The 12500-nt window shown below is 53.0% G+C and overlaps 1 protein-coding gene across 21 annotated transcripts in view; it reads right to left on the bottom strand.

Moving 5' to 3' along the window:
- The window catches only part of EBF3 (EBF transcription factor 3), a 129140-nt gene that overhangs the window by 33332 nt on the left and 83308 nt on the right, over positions 1-12500 (bottom strand). For 14 of the 21 annotated variants that reach the window (XM_081573013.1, XM_081573009.1, XM_081573010.1 and 11 more), the window contains 2 exons: positions 6506-6587; positions 2963-3080 (listed from right to left, as the gene is read on the bottom strand). In XM_081573013.1, coding sequence (XP_081429139.1) covers positions 2963-3080; positions 6506-6587 — 200 coding nt within the window. Of the gene's footprint in view, positions 1-2935; positions 3081-6505; positions 6588-12500 lie in introns of all 21 variants that reach the window. The other 7 variants (XM_081572993.1, XM_081573006.1, XM_081572991.1 and 4 more) reach the window with 1 other exon arrangement.

The raw sequence follows: 12500 nt of genomic DNA, 5'->3' as shown, positions 1-12500 counted from the left end.
CGCCTGCTCTGCCCACTCTTCCGTGTGCCCAAGCTCCCTCCGGGGGCCTCCTGCCCTGCTCATCTGACCTGTGCCGGGACCTGCTTTGACTCTGGGAGCCCCCCTCTCAGCCTGCAGGGGAGAAGGGCACCCTGGCTTCCCCCACCCGCCTTGGACGCCCGCAGGGACGGGCTGGTCTGGGAACCAGGGTGCCTGACGGCTGGGGCCAGCGCAGGCCTCTCAGAAAGTGAAGGTGGATGCCATCTGAACCCAGAGACGCTGACTGAACCGTTAGGGTCCCCCAGCCTTTCTGTGGGGGGCGGGGGGTCACATCCAGGATTCTGTTAGTAAACAGCTTCCTGTCCTGGTTCCTGGTAATCAGCGCGCTCTCTGAGCAACACCACAGCATTTGCCACCTTCCCTGCATTCACAGCATCGAGGTCCAACAGGCCTAATCTTGCCTCATGAAGACTCCTTTGTTCTGCCTGCTAAAATGTCTTGTAATTGTGCTCGAGATGTCCAGATGGCTGGCTGATACTCCAGCTGATGGGATTATACCTTTTACCTCTCCTAGGGCCATCTGTTCCCTTAACTCGCTAAAGCCCCCGCAGCCTGGCTTCCGTCGTCCTCACTGCATAAACCTAACCGCATTACGGCACTTGGCATGCAAATCGCTCTTGCTGCAGGCCGGGTGCTGGGCAGGGCCCACGCAAGGTTTAAACAGGGTTGGAGTCGTTTACGAAGGGACAAGTGACAAGGAAAAAAAAAAAAGAAAGCGCAGGTTCTTCTGGGCCACGCTGGAAGGCAGCACGGCTGTTTTCAGCCGCTTGTGTTCAATACTGTAAATAATCTGCCTTGCTTTTTTGTGAGCTCAAAGGACGCGGTGGCAGACATCCATGGCAGCAGGGGGAATTAGTTCACTTGGAAATCATCAGCGAGTGTGTACACACTGCTGGTGAATATTAGATGATTGGATAATGAGGTGTTAGCCAGGAGAGGCTGCAGAGAAGCCCAGATCTGTGGTTTCTGGGGGCCCCTCTTCCTTAAAGAATGCAGGACCTGTTCAAAGCCAAGATGGCACCCAGTGGTAGGTACTAACCAGGCAGAAGGAAGACAAGGGGATGACACAGACTGGCCCGGAAATGAACTTCCGAAGTGTCAGCCTCACAGGGAGTGGAGGCAGTATCTCTCTTAGTCCCAGAGAGACCCCTGTCGTGTTGTGTAGGGCACCTGAGAACCAGGCATCAGTTACAGAGAAGCAAATAGAATCCCCCCCCTGCTGATGGCAAATGCCTTCCCTAAAGACCTGCAGAGATCAGTTCTCAGAGTCACCTATTTGCATCTTTCACTTATGAGTCATTTTCAGGGGTGGAGTAACATATTCCAATCTCTTGCAAGAAAGTGACTTAGTTTAAATGTTGATTAAAAAAAAACAACTGAAAACCCTAAAAAAAAAAATCTCGAGCCAGTCTGCTTCTCCAAATAGCTCTTGATGAGTTGGGTTTTATCTCCAAGGTACCCACGAGTGGCCTTTATTTTCCTAAATGCTATATTTTCTGCTTACAGTCAAATGCTTTTTCATGCTACTTACAAAAATAAATACTTGTACTTTGCTCAGATCATAATAGCTCATTAGAGGAGGCTGATTTTGGACCCAGTCTACAACCGAACACCAGAGGGCTGTGGGGCCATCCTGAACCTATCACGTTGCCAGCACTGCCCCTCTAGGGAAGCAGGGACCGAGGACTGGGATCCAATCTTCTTAATTGTGAACCTCATTAGTGATGGTTACTAAGCAAAACACACACCTACCTTCACTGCAGAGAAAGGAGATAAACAGTACGTCACAGATTCTAATGACTCTGGCGCCCAGGGCGACCTTTAATTATTATATTTTTGTTCTCTTACACCTTAGTCATTAATGTAGAAAAACAAATTAGTTTATTTTTGTGGACTGCAGCAGATTCATAAATTGTCTTCCAGTTCTGATGTCTGAATCATACTTCATTCTGATGATCCACACGGGCTTCATTCACTTTCCTGTGAACGGTCTGTCTGTTCTACATGCAGCTCCTGAACCCAAGACCTCAGTCTAGAGAGTTTGTCTTAAAATTGCTTAGTCTACGGGCTCTGTGCTCTGAAGAATTTAATCATGCTGTTGTGTTTGCAATTTACTTAAAAAAAAAAAAAAAACTCACATTACTTTCCCAACAATTCTTATTGGTCAGAATATCATGCTTCTCATGGACTGTTTGCTAGAGGAGCGGACCTTACGTTAGGGGGAGGTGACTCACGGAGGGACCTGCCTGTCCACAAGGAGCAGGTGACGGGGGGCTTGGAAAGGTCCGTGTCCGTGAGTTTCTGAATCCTGACTTACAAGCCTATCACCGTCACTAAATTTCTTCTCATTTAACAAGCAAAACAAGAAGTCCATCAGTTGAAAGCGTTTGGTACACATTTTATGCTTTTTTTTTTTTTTTTGTCGTTCCCTCCACTCATGCCCCCATGTGTGGACGGACACACACACACACACACACACACACACACACACACACACAGGCTCTCTCTCCATGGAGGGCCAGGAGGTCCCCGAAGCCCACGGGACCAGGATGTGAGCACCCCTGGCAGATGCCCAAAGCATCAGGGATGACCCGGATGGAGGCTTACAAGAAGCCAAAAAAAAAAAAAAAACCCACATAAATTAAAACTGCAGGAAACGCTCTAAGCAAAAGAAAGCTTAGGCACAGACCAACCAATAAAGTGGGGGCCCCGGAGGTGAGGAGGCTGGGAATGCCAGGCCCCCAGACCCTACCAGCGAGGGAGGGGAGGGGGCTGTCCCGAGGACGTGGGTCTGACCAGGGAGGGGCAACCAGACACGAAACGACAACAACAGAGAGGATGGCGCGAAGGAAAGGAAGCATCGCAAATAAAGAGAGGACACGTAGCGTGTGCCTACCATTTTCCAGATAAGAAGGGGCCGTACCTTCTGACGGGTCCAGGCGGCGCGCCCGCCGCCCGTGCTTGGAGTTGTTGTGCACAAACATGTTGTCGGACACGGCCAGCACGTGGCCGTCCACGTTGACCGTGGTGGACACGACAACCTGTGGAGACAAGCGCCGGTGAGGCCCAAGCCAGACAGGGGCAGGGCCCGCCACGGGGCCCAGCAAGCCGTCCGAGCCCCCGCCTCCGCTCCCGGGATCCTCCTCGAAGCCACGTGCGTGCACACACAGCCTTTTTTGGCTAATGGGGTGGGTGGGTTGTTTTGTTGTGACTCAAGATTGCTTCTCTTCCAAACCCACTGCACTAATTACAGTTTAATCTCCTATTATGCTAACAAGTGAATTCAATTCAGAGGGAAAAATTCTTCTTCGCCATTAGCTGCAGAAACACCCCTCCAGACACTCGTCTTAAAGCTACCGTTTTGATTGATCTGTTCACATATTGATTAGATAGTTTATCTAATTAAAATGGGTTCACTGGAGACTGTCATTCCTTGAGGAGTTGTGAGGATTCAGAGTGGCCCCCGCTCCCCTCCCCCCCAAAAAAAAGCCTTCATAAATCAGAAGCTGTTTCTACTGCCTACATTGTATCATCACATGAGCCAATGTCACAGTTATAGCCCGTGTCTGGTAATGAACGTTTTTGCATCTGAAAAAACCGAGTGAATAGGAATAAAGTGGTTTCTGAGCAGGGAAAGTATCCTTTCTCAAGTTCATGGTGAGGAAGGCGAGGAGCACTCTGTCCAGGGAACGTGCTTCCTGTGGGAGGGATGACTCAGCCCTGATCCAGGTTCAGAGGGCGGCAGGCCCGCCCCCAGTCTCAGTATTGTCACAGGAGTTAAGAAGGAAGTCACGCAGGCAGGGACAGTTGCTCCCAGGGACACCTTCCCCAGGGAGCTTATGATAGGCACCCCAGAATCGGTACCCCCACCTAACGGCTCAGGAAACAGGAAATGACATCGGCCTTGAGATCTTCCTTGAACAGAGCGGGTCTGCACAATGCATTATCTCTGGAAGACCAGGGGTAGCAGAGACAGAAGCCCAGACATGAGCCAGAGCCTGGATCTGGGGTGCAGGGAGCCCTGGTTCTTGTTTGGACAGCAGGGAGAACCACGGCCTCACGGAGAATAGCTGGGCAGGTGCGTGGGCACCAGGAGGTGGGCACACATCAAAGCTTGGCACACGAGGCGGCTTAAAAGCCTCAGCTGTGGCGGGCCTCTGTGAACAAGGAGCCACACACGCAAGAGAGTTGCGGGGCGGGGAGGTGGGAGGGGGCAGGGCAGGGCAGCCAGGGGCTCGTGGGGATTCTTCACGCTTTCTGTGAAACTTTCCTGTAAACCTAAAACTGCTATTAGAAAAAGTCTGCTAGTTTAAAAAAATGACAGATAAAATTGATTATAAGGAAAAGGTTTTCAAAAAGGCAAAGCTACATATTTATATGTCAAGGTATCTGTGAGTAACTGATTTCTTACAGAAGTCTCAGGCCCCAAAAGAAGACGGCGAGGTAGGACGAGTACCCACCGGACACTCCACCCCCCAAAAGAAGGGACCACCTTCCTGGACGACCCTCTCTCGCTGTGGGCGCTGCCAAGATTGTGCAAGTCTCCACAGCATGAGCCCCTCTGAGCCTCGAAATAATGCCAGCGCCACTGCTGGTCCAGCGTCCTCAGGTCCAGGGGGAGACATCCCTGCCGCCCTGGCAGGGGTGGCCCTGACCCCGCTCCGGGGCCACTACTGGCCTGGCAGCCTTGATGCCAGGGTCACGCAGGTGCCCTCCTGGCAGCCTCTGTGCCAGTCCCTGCCCTGGGCACAGAGGGGCCTCAGCCAACACGCCCCCACGTGGGATGCAGAGACACATGAGTAACCCCGAGCCACAGGCCTGACCCTCCTCAACCGTGACAAGTTCAAGAAACAAGAAAGGGTGAAAACAAACACACGAAAGGACACCATCTCTGCCCTGCCATCTCTATATAGGTCAGTTGCCAAGGGAAAAGAGTCGCTGAGCAGAGAGCACGGATGGGCTGTGTTCCATTTCGCGGCCCCGCCGTGCACCTACGGAAAGGTGCTGAGACTGACACGGGCTGGAAACACGTGCAAGCGTTGACCTGCTGCTCAGCTCAGTTAAACCTCCCGAGAGGCAGGGCAAGCAGCTCCAGAGACTGGAGGAAGCCCTTCTAGTAACTGCAGGCCACGTGTGCCCGACGCTGCCTGTGGCCACTGGTGAGCCTCGTGTGATCTCCAGTCCGCCTGATGGACTGGCGTGGAGCCCCGTGCCCAAGGACGGGAAGCAGGCCTGCTGTCTGCAGGAGACATGTGACTCCTGCATTTGACCGTGGGCTGGCCGCCGGCTCCACCCCCTCTGACTGCTGGGCTGGATGTCAAGACAGGGGTCCTGTGTTTCATCCAAAGACTGAAGCATCACTTACATTTCTAAAAAGGCCTTGAGTGATTTGATGGTGAACTAGACTAAATCCCAAAGAAGCAGCATTTGGCAACACCCAGCCTAGCAATGGGCACCCATGTTCTTCTCTGGTGGGTAAGGACCAGTTCTGTGTCCCGGCCCAGATATTTTTACGATGAAAGTCAGCAAAATAATCCATCATGTGTGCTGAGCACTTCCCCCGAAGACACCTCCCGGTCATTCACAAAGGCAAGAACAACGTGACCGGATTGTAATTTATGCAACTGAAAACCAACTGAAACCCAAACTGGCTCTCCACCTTGCTCCTTAAGAGCCAATCCTGGGCTCTAAGGCCAAGCAGAGGACGAGTCAGCCTGGGTGCAGGGTCGCAGTCCAGCTCATAGGCGGGGAATCAGGCGAGCGAGAGGAGGCGGCCCCTGGAGGGGAGGGAAGCTGACCAGGGGGAACATCCCGCCCCTGGGGGAGGCCTGCCTGGAACAAGTCCAGCCCCCGCCATGAGGCGGCCCCTCAGTCCTGGGAGGGGACCCCACGTATTACCCAACAGTCCTCCCCCTCGACAGACCAAGCCGTCCCTAAGGAAGATCTTCAGTGTGGCCTCCAAAGTCTAACCAACCAAGCGAGGAATGAGCAAGGGAACAGACTAAGTGAGATGCTAACCTTAGGAGGACTTGACTTGAAAAGATCCTTAAAGTCTCTCTGGAGCACACCCATAGGACTCACCATAGTTGAATGTAAGACAGACTCCAACCTAACCTACAGCTCTGACTCCTCTGATTTCGGGGTACCCTGTCGCCTAACATGCAGAGCCAGGCAGTGTGCTCACTGCAAGAGGCACCCCCACACACACCCCCTCATCAGAGCAGAAACTCACATCATGATTCCAGAGCAGACTTCACTCTGTCCTAAGTCTCAACGGGCTCAATGGCTTTGGCCAACAGAAGGTGCCACATCATTTTAAAGCATTCGATTTACAGGTTCTATTAAATGAACCCATCCTGGTTTGCACCCAAGCCCCTGAGAGCTAAACACTGACTCCCAAACCACCGCACACCAGAGCATTTGACTTTCACACCGCAGGTGCAGACCGCGGTCCAGAGTCGCATACCTGGAATCTTCGCATGTCCCGGGGGTTGCCTGCATTCTTCAAACAGTTCTGATTGCACTTGAGGAAAAACTTTAGAAAGAATCTACAAAGATACAAAAAATGGATACTTGTTAGGGTTATCAGACAAAAGACACAAAGTTTTTGAAAGGTACTCTTGCCTGAGGAGCCAGGGAAATGACCCCACGCCATCTGCCGGCTGCCCTGTAGGGGGCGATAGAGAGCGAGCTGGGGGCAGCCAGGCAGGCACCCCCCAGGTCCAGCGGCCAGTGTCCACTATCTCCACATGTGGAAGGAGTAACTTACATTTGTCTTGACAGCTGGGGCTTTTCCAAGCTCTAAAATAACAGCTGTGACTTAAGATTGGCCATTTCTCACCTGGATCTTTGCACAACCATTAACCCCTGGGGACCTGTCCACCCTAGAGAGGGCTGCCAACTTCAGCAAATAAAAACACAGGATACCTAGTTAAATCTGAATTTCAGATAAACAATGAATAATTTTTTGGACAGGCCTGTCCCAAAGCATGCATGCATACTCAGTTGCTCAGTCGTGTCCAACTCTGCAACCCCATGGACTGCAGCCTGCCAGGCCCTCTGTCCATGGGATTCTCCAGGCAAGAATCTTGAAGTGGGTTGCCATGTCCTCCTCTAGGGGGTCTTCCCAATTCAGGGATTGAACCTGCATCTCCTGTGTCTCCTGCCTTAGCAGGCAGATTCTTTACCACTAAGCCACTTGGGAATCCCAAAGCATATATCTATCCTTAAAAAAAAAAATTGTTTATCCAAAATTCAAATTTAACGGGACGTGAATTCTACCTGGCAACCCAACCCTAGGGGCCACCACTGCGTGGGCTGCCACACTTTTAAAGGAGAGTTTTTCAAGTTACAATAAGTACAAATCTTAACAGAAAATTGGGGATTTTTCAGGGCGGCGATGTCTGTGAAAGGCCTACGTGTGGTTTTAAGGGACTGATCAAGGCTCCCCAGGTGCGGCAGGGAAACGCTCACTGCCCTGGTTGGAGACCGAGGCGGGACGTGGAAAGGGTTCTGCTCCCCACCAAGGTCTAGTCTTGTTCGGAAGTGTGAAGTTTCAGGGGTCCCCAAAGTGTGCTGAAATGCCGTGACAAAGACATCATCACCTGGTCCTCCCCATGTCCATGTGCTCCAAGACTGACTCAGATGCTCTGACTCATGATAGAGGCGCATGGACCTCAGGAGGCCTGGATGTACCCCCAGCCACGGGAGAACAGGGGGTGTCTCAGCCCCCCACCACCGCTGCCTCCTCTCAAGAAGGCCACAGGCGTCCTGAACCCAACCAAGCTGGGGCTGCTGGGCTGACACCCCATCCACATGGCCATCAACTCTCATCTTCTCCATTTTCCTCCCAAATCTCAACGTTCCACTGGATGATGACCCAGTTTTTACGAAGCTTCACAGGATCGCCTTGACTTCAAACTGAAAGCCAAGGTTCCCTGCAGCAGCTTATCGTCTCAGAAAATAAAAAAACATCCAGGAGACGGAGATCCCTGTCTCCTAGCGTACGCGGGATGACTTTCCACCAGAGCAGAGGAACACCGACTGGCGGGGAAAAAGAATAGTGGCCACTTAATTAAATTTCCTTACATCCCGCGCGGCCTCGCTATTTTAGGCCAGAATTTACATCTTTTATTAACTCGCCTCACCTATACACTCAGCTCGCCGCGCCTCTGAACACCATCTGCCATCACGTACAGTAAGCCACCCGGCTGTCCACCCACCAATTTCTCCTAACAACCACTGTGCAATTAAGCTCTGCGCGCTCCGCAGCGAGGTAAATTAGGTGCACCTGCGGCCACCCCGCGCCCGACCGCATCGGGAAGGGCCTAACAAGGTGAGGGCGTCACCGAGTTATCGTCCTGTCAGGCAATTAGGTTCCCACTTCGGGGACAGCCACTCCGGTGCAATTACTCCACACATTACCGCCCGGCTCATCTGCGGGCCGGAGCCGCTCGTCCGCGTGGAGCCGACTGGGGGAGCCCTTCATTCGGGGCCTGATCTCCCCCTCCAGAGGAGGAGTCTTCCAAGCCCTTGCTGTCTCTTTAGCCCACTCGCCCTTTCACCTCCAGGGGGGCAGAGTGGGCATCGAGCCTGCACAGCCACGGCCTGTGCGGTCACCATGGGCCTTGACTGCTGGCGGCTCCAGGGGGGAGCAAAGTTGGGTGCTGGGCCCCGGAACCATCCCAGACATCTTGAGGCTCCACTGTAGAACGGGTGTAGTCACACACCCGTGCGCACGCGCTTACACATTCTGGACTTGTAGGCAACAATATGGTTCTTTTCCAAGTTTCTGAAGAGCAGCGAGAGCACCTGGGAGAGACCCGTAGGCCTGAGTGCGGGCCCCACGGAGCAGGGTCCCTCCGCGGCATCGGGCCCCAGCTGCTCAGACGAAACAAGGCCCAACACGTGTGGGGACGGACAGAGGAGGAAGAGGAGGCCTGCTCCCAGCTTCCGCCCTCGTTCTTATTCCTCAAGGATTCGATCAGGCCTCCCCGGGGTGGGCGGCCCAGTCCAGCCCACCAAACGGTCCAAAGTCCCCACTGAGCGGGGGTCTCCACCGGCAGCGGCTCCCTACAGTCTGGGGAGGCTGAGAACCGACGCACACACGTGAGGTCGAATGGTAATTCTCATCCTTTACTCAATTACCCTTTAATTGGCTTTTTCCTAAGGAATATCTGACAAGCACTTTACATATCTCACTTCTAGAGTCTGGTACACAAAGGATTTAATACTCTTGTTATGAAAGGAAAAATCTTTCCTATGTCAGAAAATCTTTGGCTTTCACACCAATAAACTCTTTATTACTGCTAACCATGGATTTGCCGCTGGATGGCGAAGAGGCGATAAACAGTCTAACCTGTCATTAGTACATTATGCTTAATTGTGTACAGTGCGTTCCCCGTTGCATCTGTTGGCCCATCATCAAAATGACCATTATGTACACTAATTCCCTGACCCTGTCTTTATTTCCCTAAAGAGTCATCATCTTTCACAGTAGGTACCAGAGTAAATCAAGCTTGAAATATGGGCTTTATTTACTTGTTTCTCCCAGGCAGGAGGGGAAGCGGCAGCTCAGGGCACATTGCTACACGTCAGTCGAAACTCCCCGGCAATATTCTGCTCGCAAACTGCACGCAAAATCCCGGGCAAGTTCTCAGCAGCGATTAGAAGGGCGGAGGTGCGGGCGCAGGACTTTGGAAATAGGGTTTCCTCTTTTCGAGCCAGCGGGGATTAGGCGAGGGGCCCCGCGGGTGAGCCCCCCGGTGCTTCAGAGCGCTGAGAACAGCAGGCGCCCCTCTCAACCCAAGAGCATCCTACGAGGGTGGGCCCGGGCCTTCCACCTGCCAGGCGGCGAGGGCAAGGGCAAGGGCAAGGGCAAGGGCAAGGGCAAGGGCAAGGGCAAGGGCAAGGGCAAGGGCAAGGGCAAGGGCAAGGGCGGGCCCAGCCCCTGAGGGCGCCAGTCTGAGCTCCAGAGCCCGAGGCCGCCTGCGCTTCCGCGGGACAGTTCTGACGCCGCTCTGGCAGGGCTGCGACCTTGGCAGCAGGTTCAGCGTGGTCTCGGGGCATCACGGCCGCGTCTTCTCCAACGATGCCACCGGAAGTGCTCGCAGCAGGACCCGGGCACCCCGCGCGTGGCTCGGGTAACAGGACCCACCGTGTACACCCGCACCCACCCCTGGTATCCCACCTTAAGGGGCGAGCCCCTTCCGCAGTGACTAATCTCAGAGTCTGCTCCCTTTCTGTGTGTTTAAGCTATGAATTAGTTCATTTATATTTACTTTTATGAAGCTGATTAACCAGAGCTTCTCTATCTGATGAAAATCATTTTAATTGTAGTGTTAGGCTCCTGTGTAATATCCATTACATTATGAACTGTTTAAATTCTACATGGGTATTGTGTAAATTGGCCCTTTGTGAGCGCGCAGGCAATTAGGACCAAACACTCTCCTTTAAGCAGCTACAGAACTTTGTGGCGTTGTTCAGGACAATCAGAAACAAAGGAGGCTGTTTAATTGTAATTTAATGGAATATCAAGGAGTCCGTGGCATTAGACGTTGGCAACAGAGCAGGAGAGAAAAATTAACTGCAATTATGTTTGATTAAAGCTATCCTTCTCAATAATCAGCGGTCCTGACAGGCCATGGGGCTCTAGTGGGTTCCAGGATGGCAAAAGGTGTTGAGCAATATTAGGGCCAATAAAGGGGATATTAGCATAGCTAATTACAGCCCTGCAAAACCTGTAAAGGGGGCCTCTGTGTATTGTAATGTGTGAAGTAATTGGCCAAGGCCGTTATCAATTACGTAAGGAATGAATTTGGTTTGTCAGAGAAAAGCTGATGAGATGTCTCTCATCTGACAGCAGCGCCTTCCTCCCGCTTCCAGGAGCTCAGAACTTGCCCACTTCCATCAAAAGCTGCAACTTCCCAGTGGCCAAGTCACTGAGAAGGCGATCTAGCCTGCAAGCCTGGGGTAATTAATACCGCTCATCCCCACTGCCTTCCGCCTTACCTAACTGAAGCCACTAATCATGGAATAATGATTTCTCTCCTTCTGGTCAAAGGAGAAATAGATTGTCTCCTTAGAAAGGCAGTGGGCTTGGCACGTGCACCCTGGTGACTGAGGAGAAAAAGGAGACTTCGAGCAGTCTCGAGGCTTGTCTTTTGCACGTGGGTATCACGTGTCTGAAACAACCTATTCACAGCCTCTCAAGAAACCCTATATGCAATGATGCTTGTTTGTTTAATTTTTTAACTGTGAAGTCTTAGACTGTCCCCAGGCCTGGTCTTGTGGGTGCTTGGGAAGTGGGGGGGCACCGTGAGCTTTGAGGCAGGAGGCCTTGACCCCAGATCCCGGGTGGGCCCCAAGCTCATGGAGCCCACACGCAGGACGGAGCTCCGCCTCCCGCAGCCCCTCCCGCGCCGGACCCCGGCCTCAGTCCCAGCTCTCGGGACCGCGTCCTGGACCTCCATCATGGCAACGCGGGAAATCTGAGCCCCGCGCTGAAAAGGACTGGTACCTGGGGTGGGGGGCTCGATCTTCCATCTTAAGGCTGAGCTCTTAACAAGCAGCAAACTAATACCGACGGATCGGCCTCCGGGTTACCCATCACAAGTCCCAAAGCATTTGCGTGTGAATCGTGGCTGCCAGCTTCCAGGGTTCCCCGACAGCAGGGACCCACGGTCCCAGATCGACCCCGTTTTCAGTTACTGAATCCAGAACACAAAACCAGGAGACTCTTCATACCTAGTAACCTTGACAGGGGAAATGAGTCAAGAAAACCACCCAGAAGATGCTCTGGGGAAGGACACCCCAGCTGGCAGCTGCTGGGGGCTGCAGGGCGTGGAGGGATGGGGAGCAAGTGTCTGATGGGCAGGGGGTCTCCTTGGGGGGGCAGCAGAAACATCTGTCAGTACATGGTGGTGGCTGCCCAGTCCTGTGACTGGACTAAACGCCACCGGACTGTTCACCCTGAAGGGGGTCACTCCACGGGGTGTCCACCCCAACAAGGACGCCCCCACACCCTCCCCGTGGGACAGCAGCCCTGGCCGGGGTGTCGGTGGCTGCGGCCCCACCTGCCCTCTTGAAAGGAAACAGTTAAGAGAGTCAAATTAAAAGACAGAGCCTTCAGGAGACTTTCCCCTGACCGATAAGAAAGTGACCGGTGGTGGAGTGCTTCGTCGGAGGCCCGGCTAATTACCGGGAAGTCCCTGAAAGCGGTGGCCGCAGCTGTGGTGTGTGCACGCCGGGCCATCAGACGCTGCAGTATTGATTACTGAGCAATCCTAGCCGATCGGCTTCTGGGGCTCGCAGACAATGTGCTTCCTCAGAAAACCTGTAATGAGCAGTTCCTATACACGAGTACACTCTGCTGACATCAGATCTGTGCACTGAGATAGTACACAGGTCAATACGTATCGGATTTCCAAAATGCGAGGGTCTTAATGTCAGGCCTCTTTTTT

Source organism: Giraffa tippelskirchi, chromosome 2 (assembly GCF_054371585.1).
Source record: "Giraffa tippelskirchi isolate mGirTip1 chromosome 2, T2T-mGirTip1v1.2.pri, whole genome shotgun sequence".
NCBI classification, from domain to species: Eukaryota; Metazoa; Chordata; class Mammalia; order Artiodactyla; family Giraffidae; genus Giraffa; species Giraffa tippelskirchi.
The sequence above is the reverse complement of the archived record's forward strand: the minus strand, read 5'-3'. Positions and strand labels throughout refer to the sequence as shown.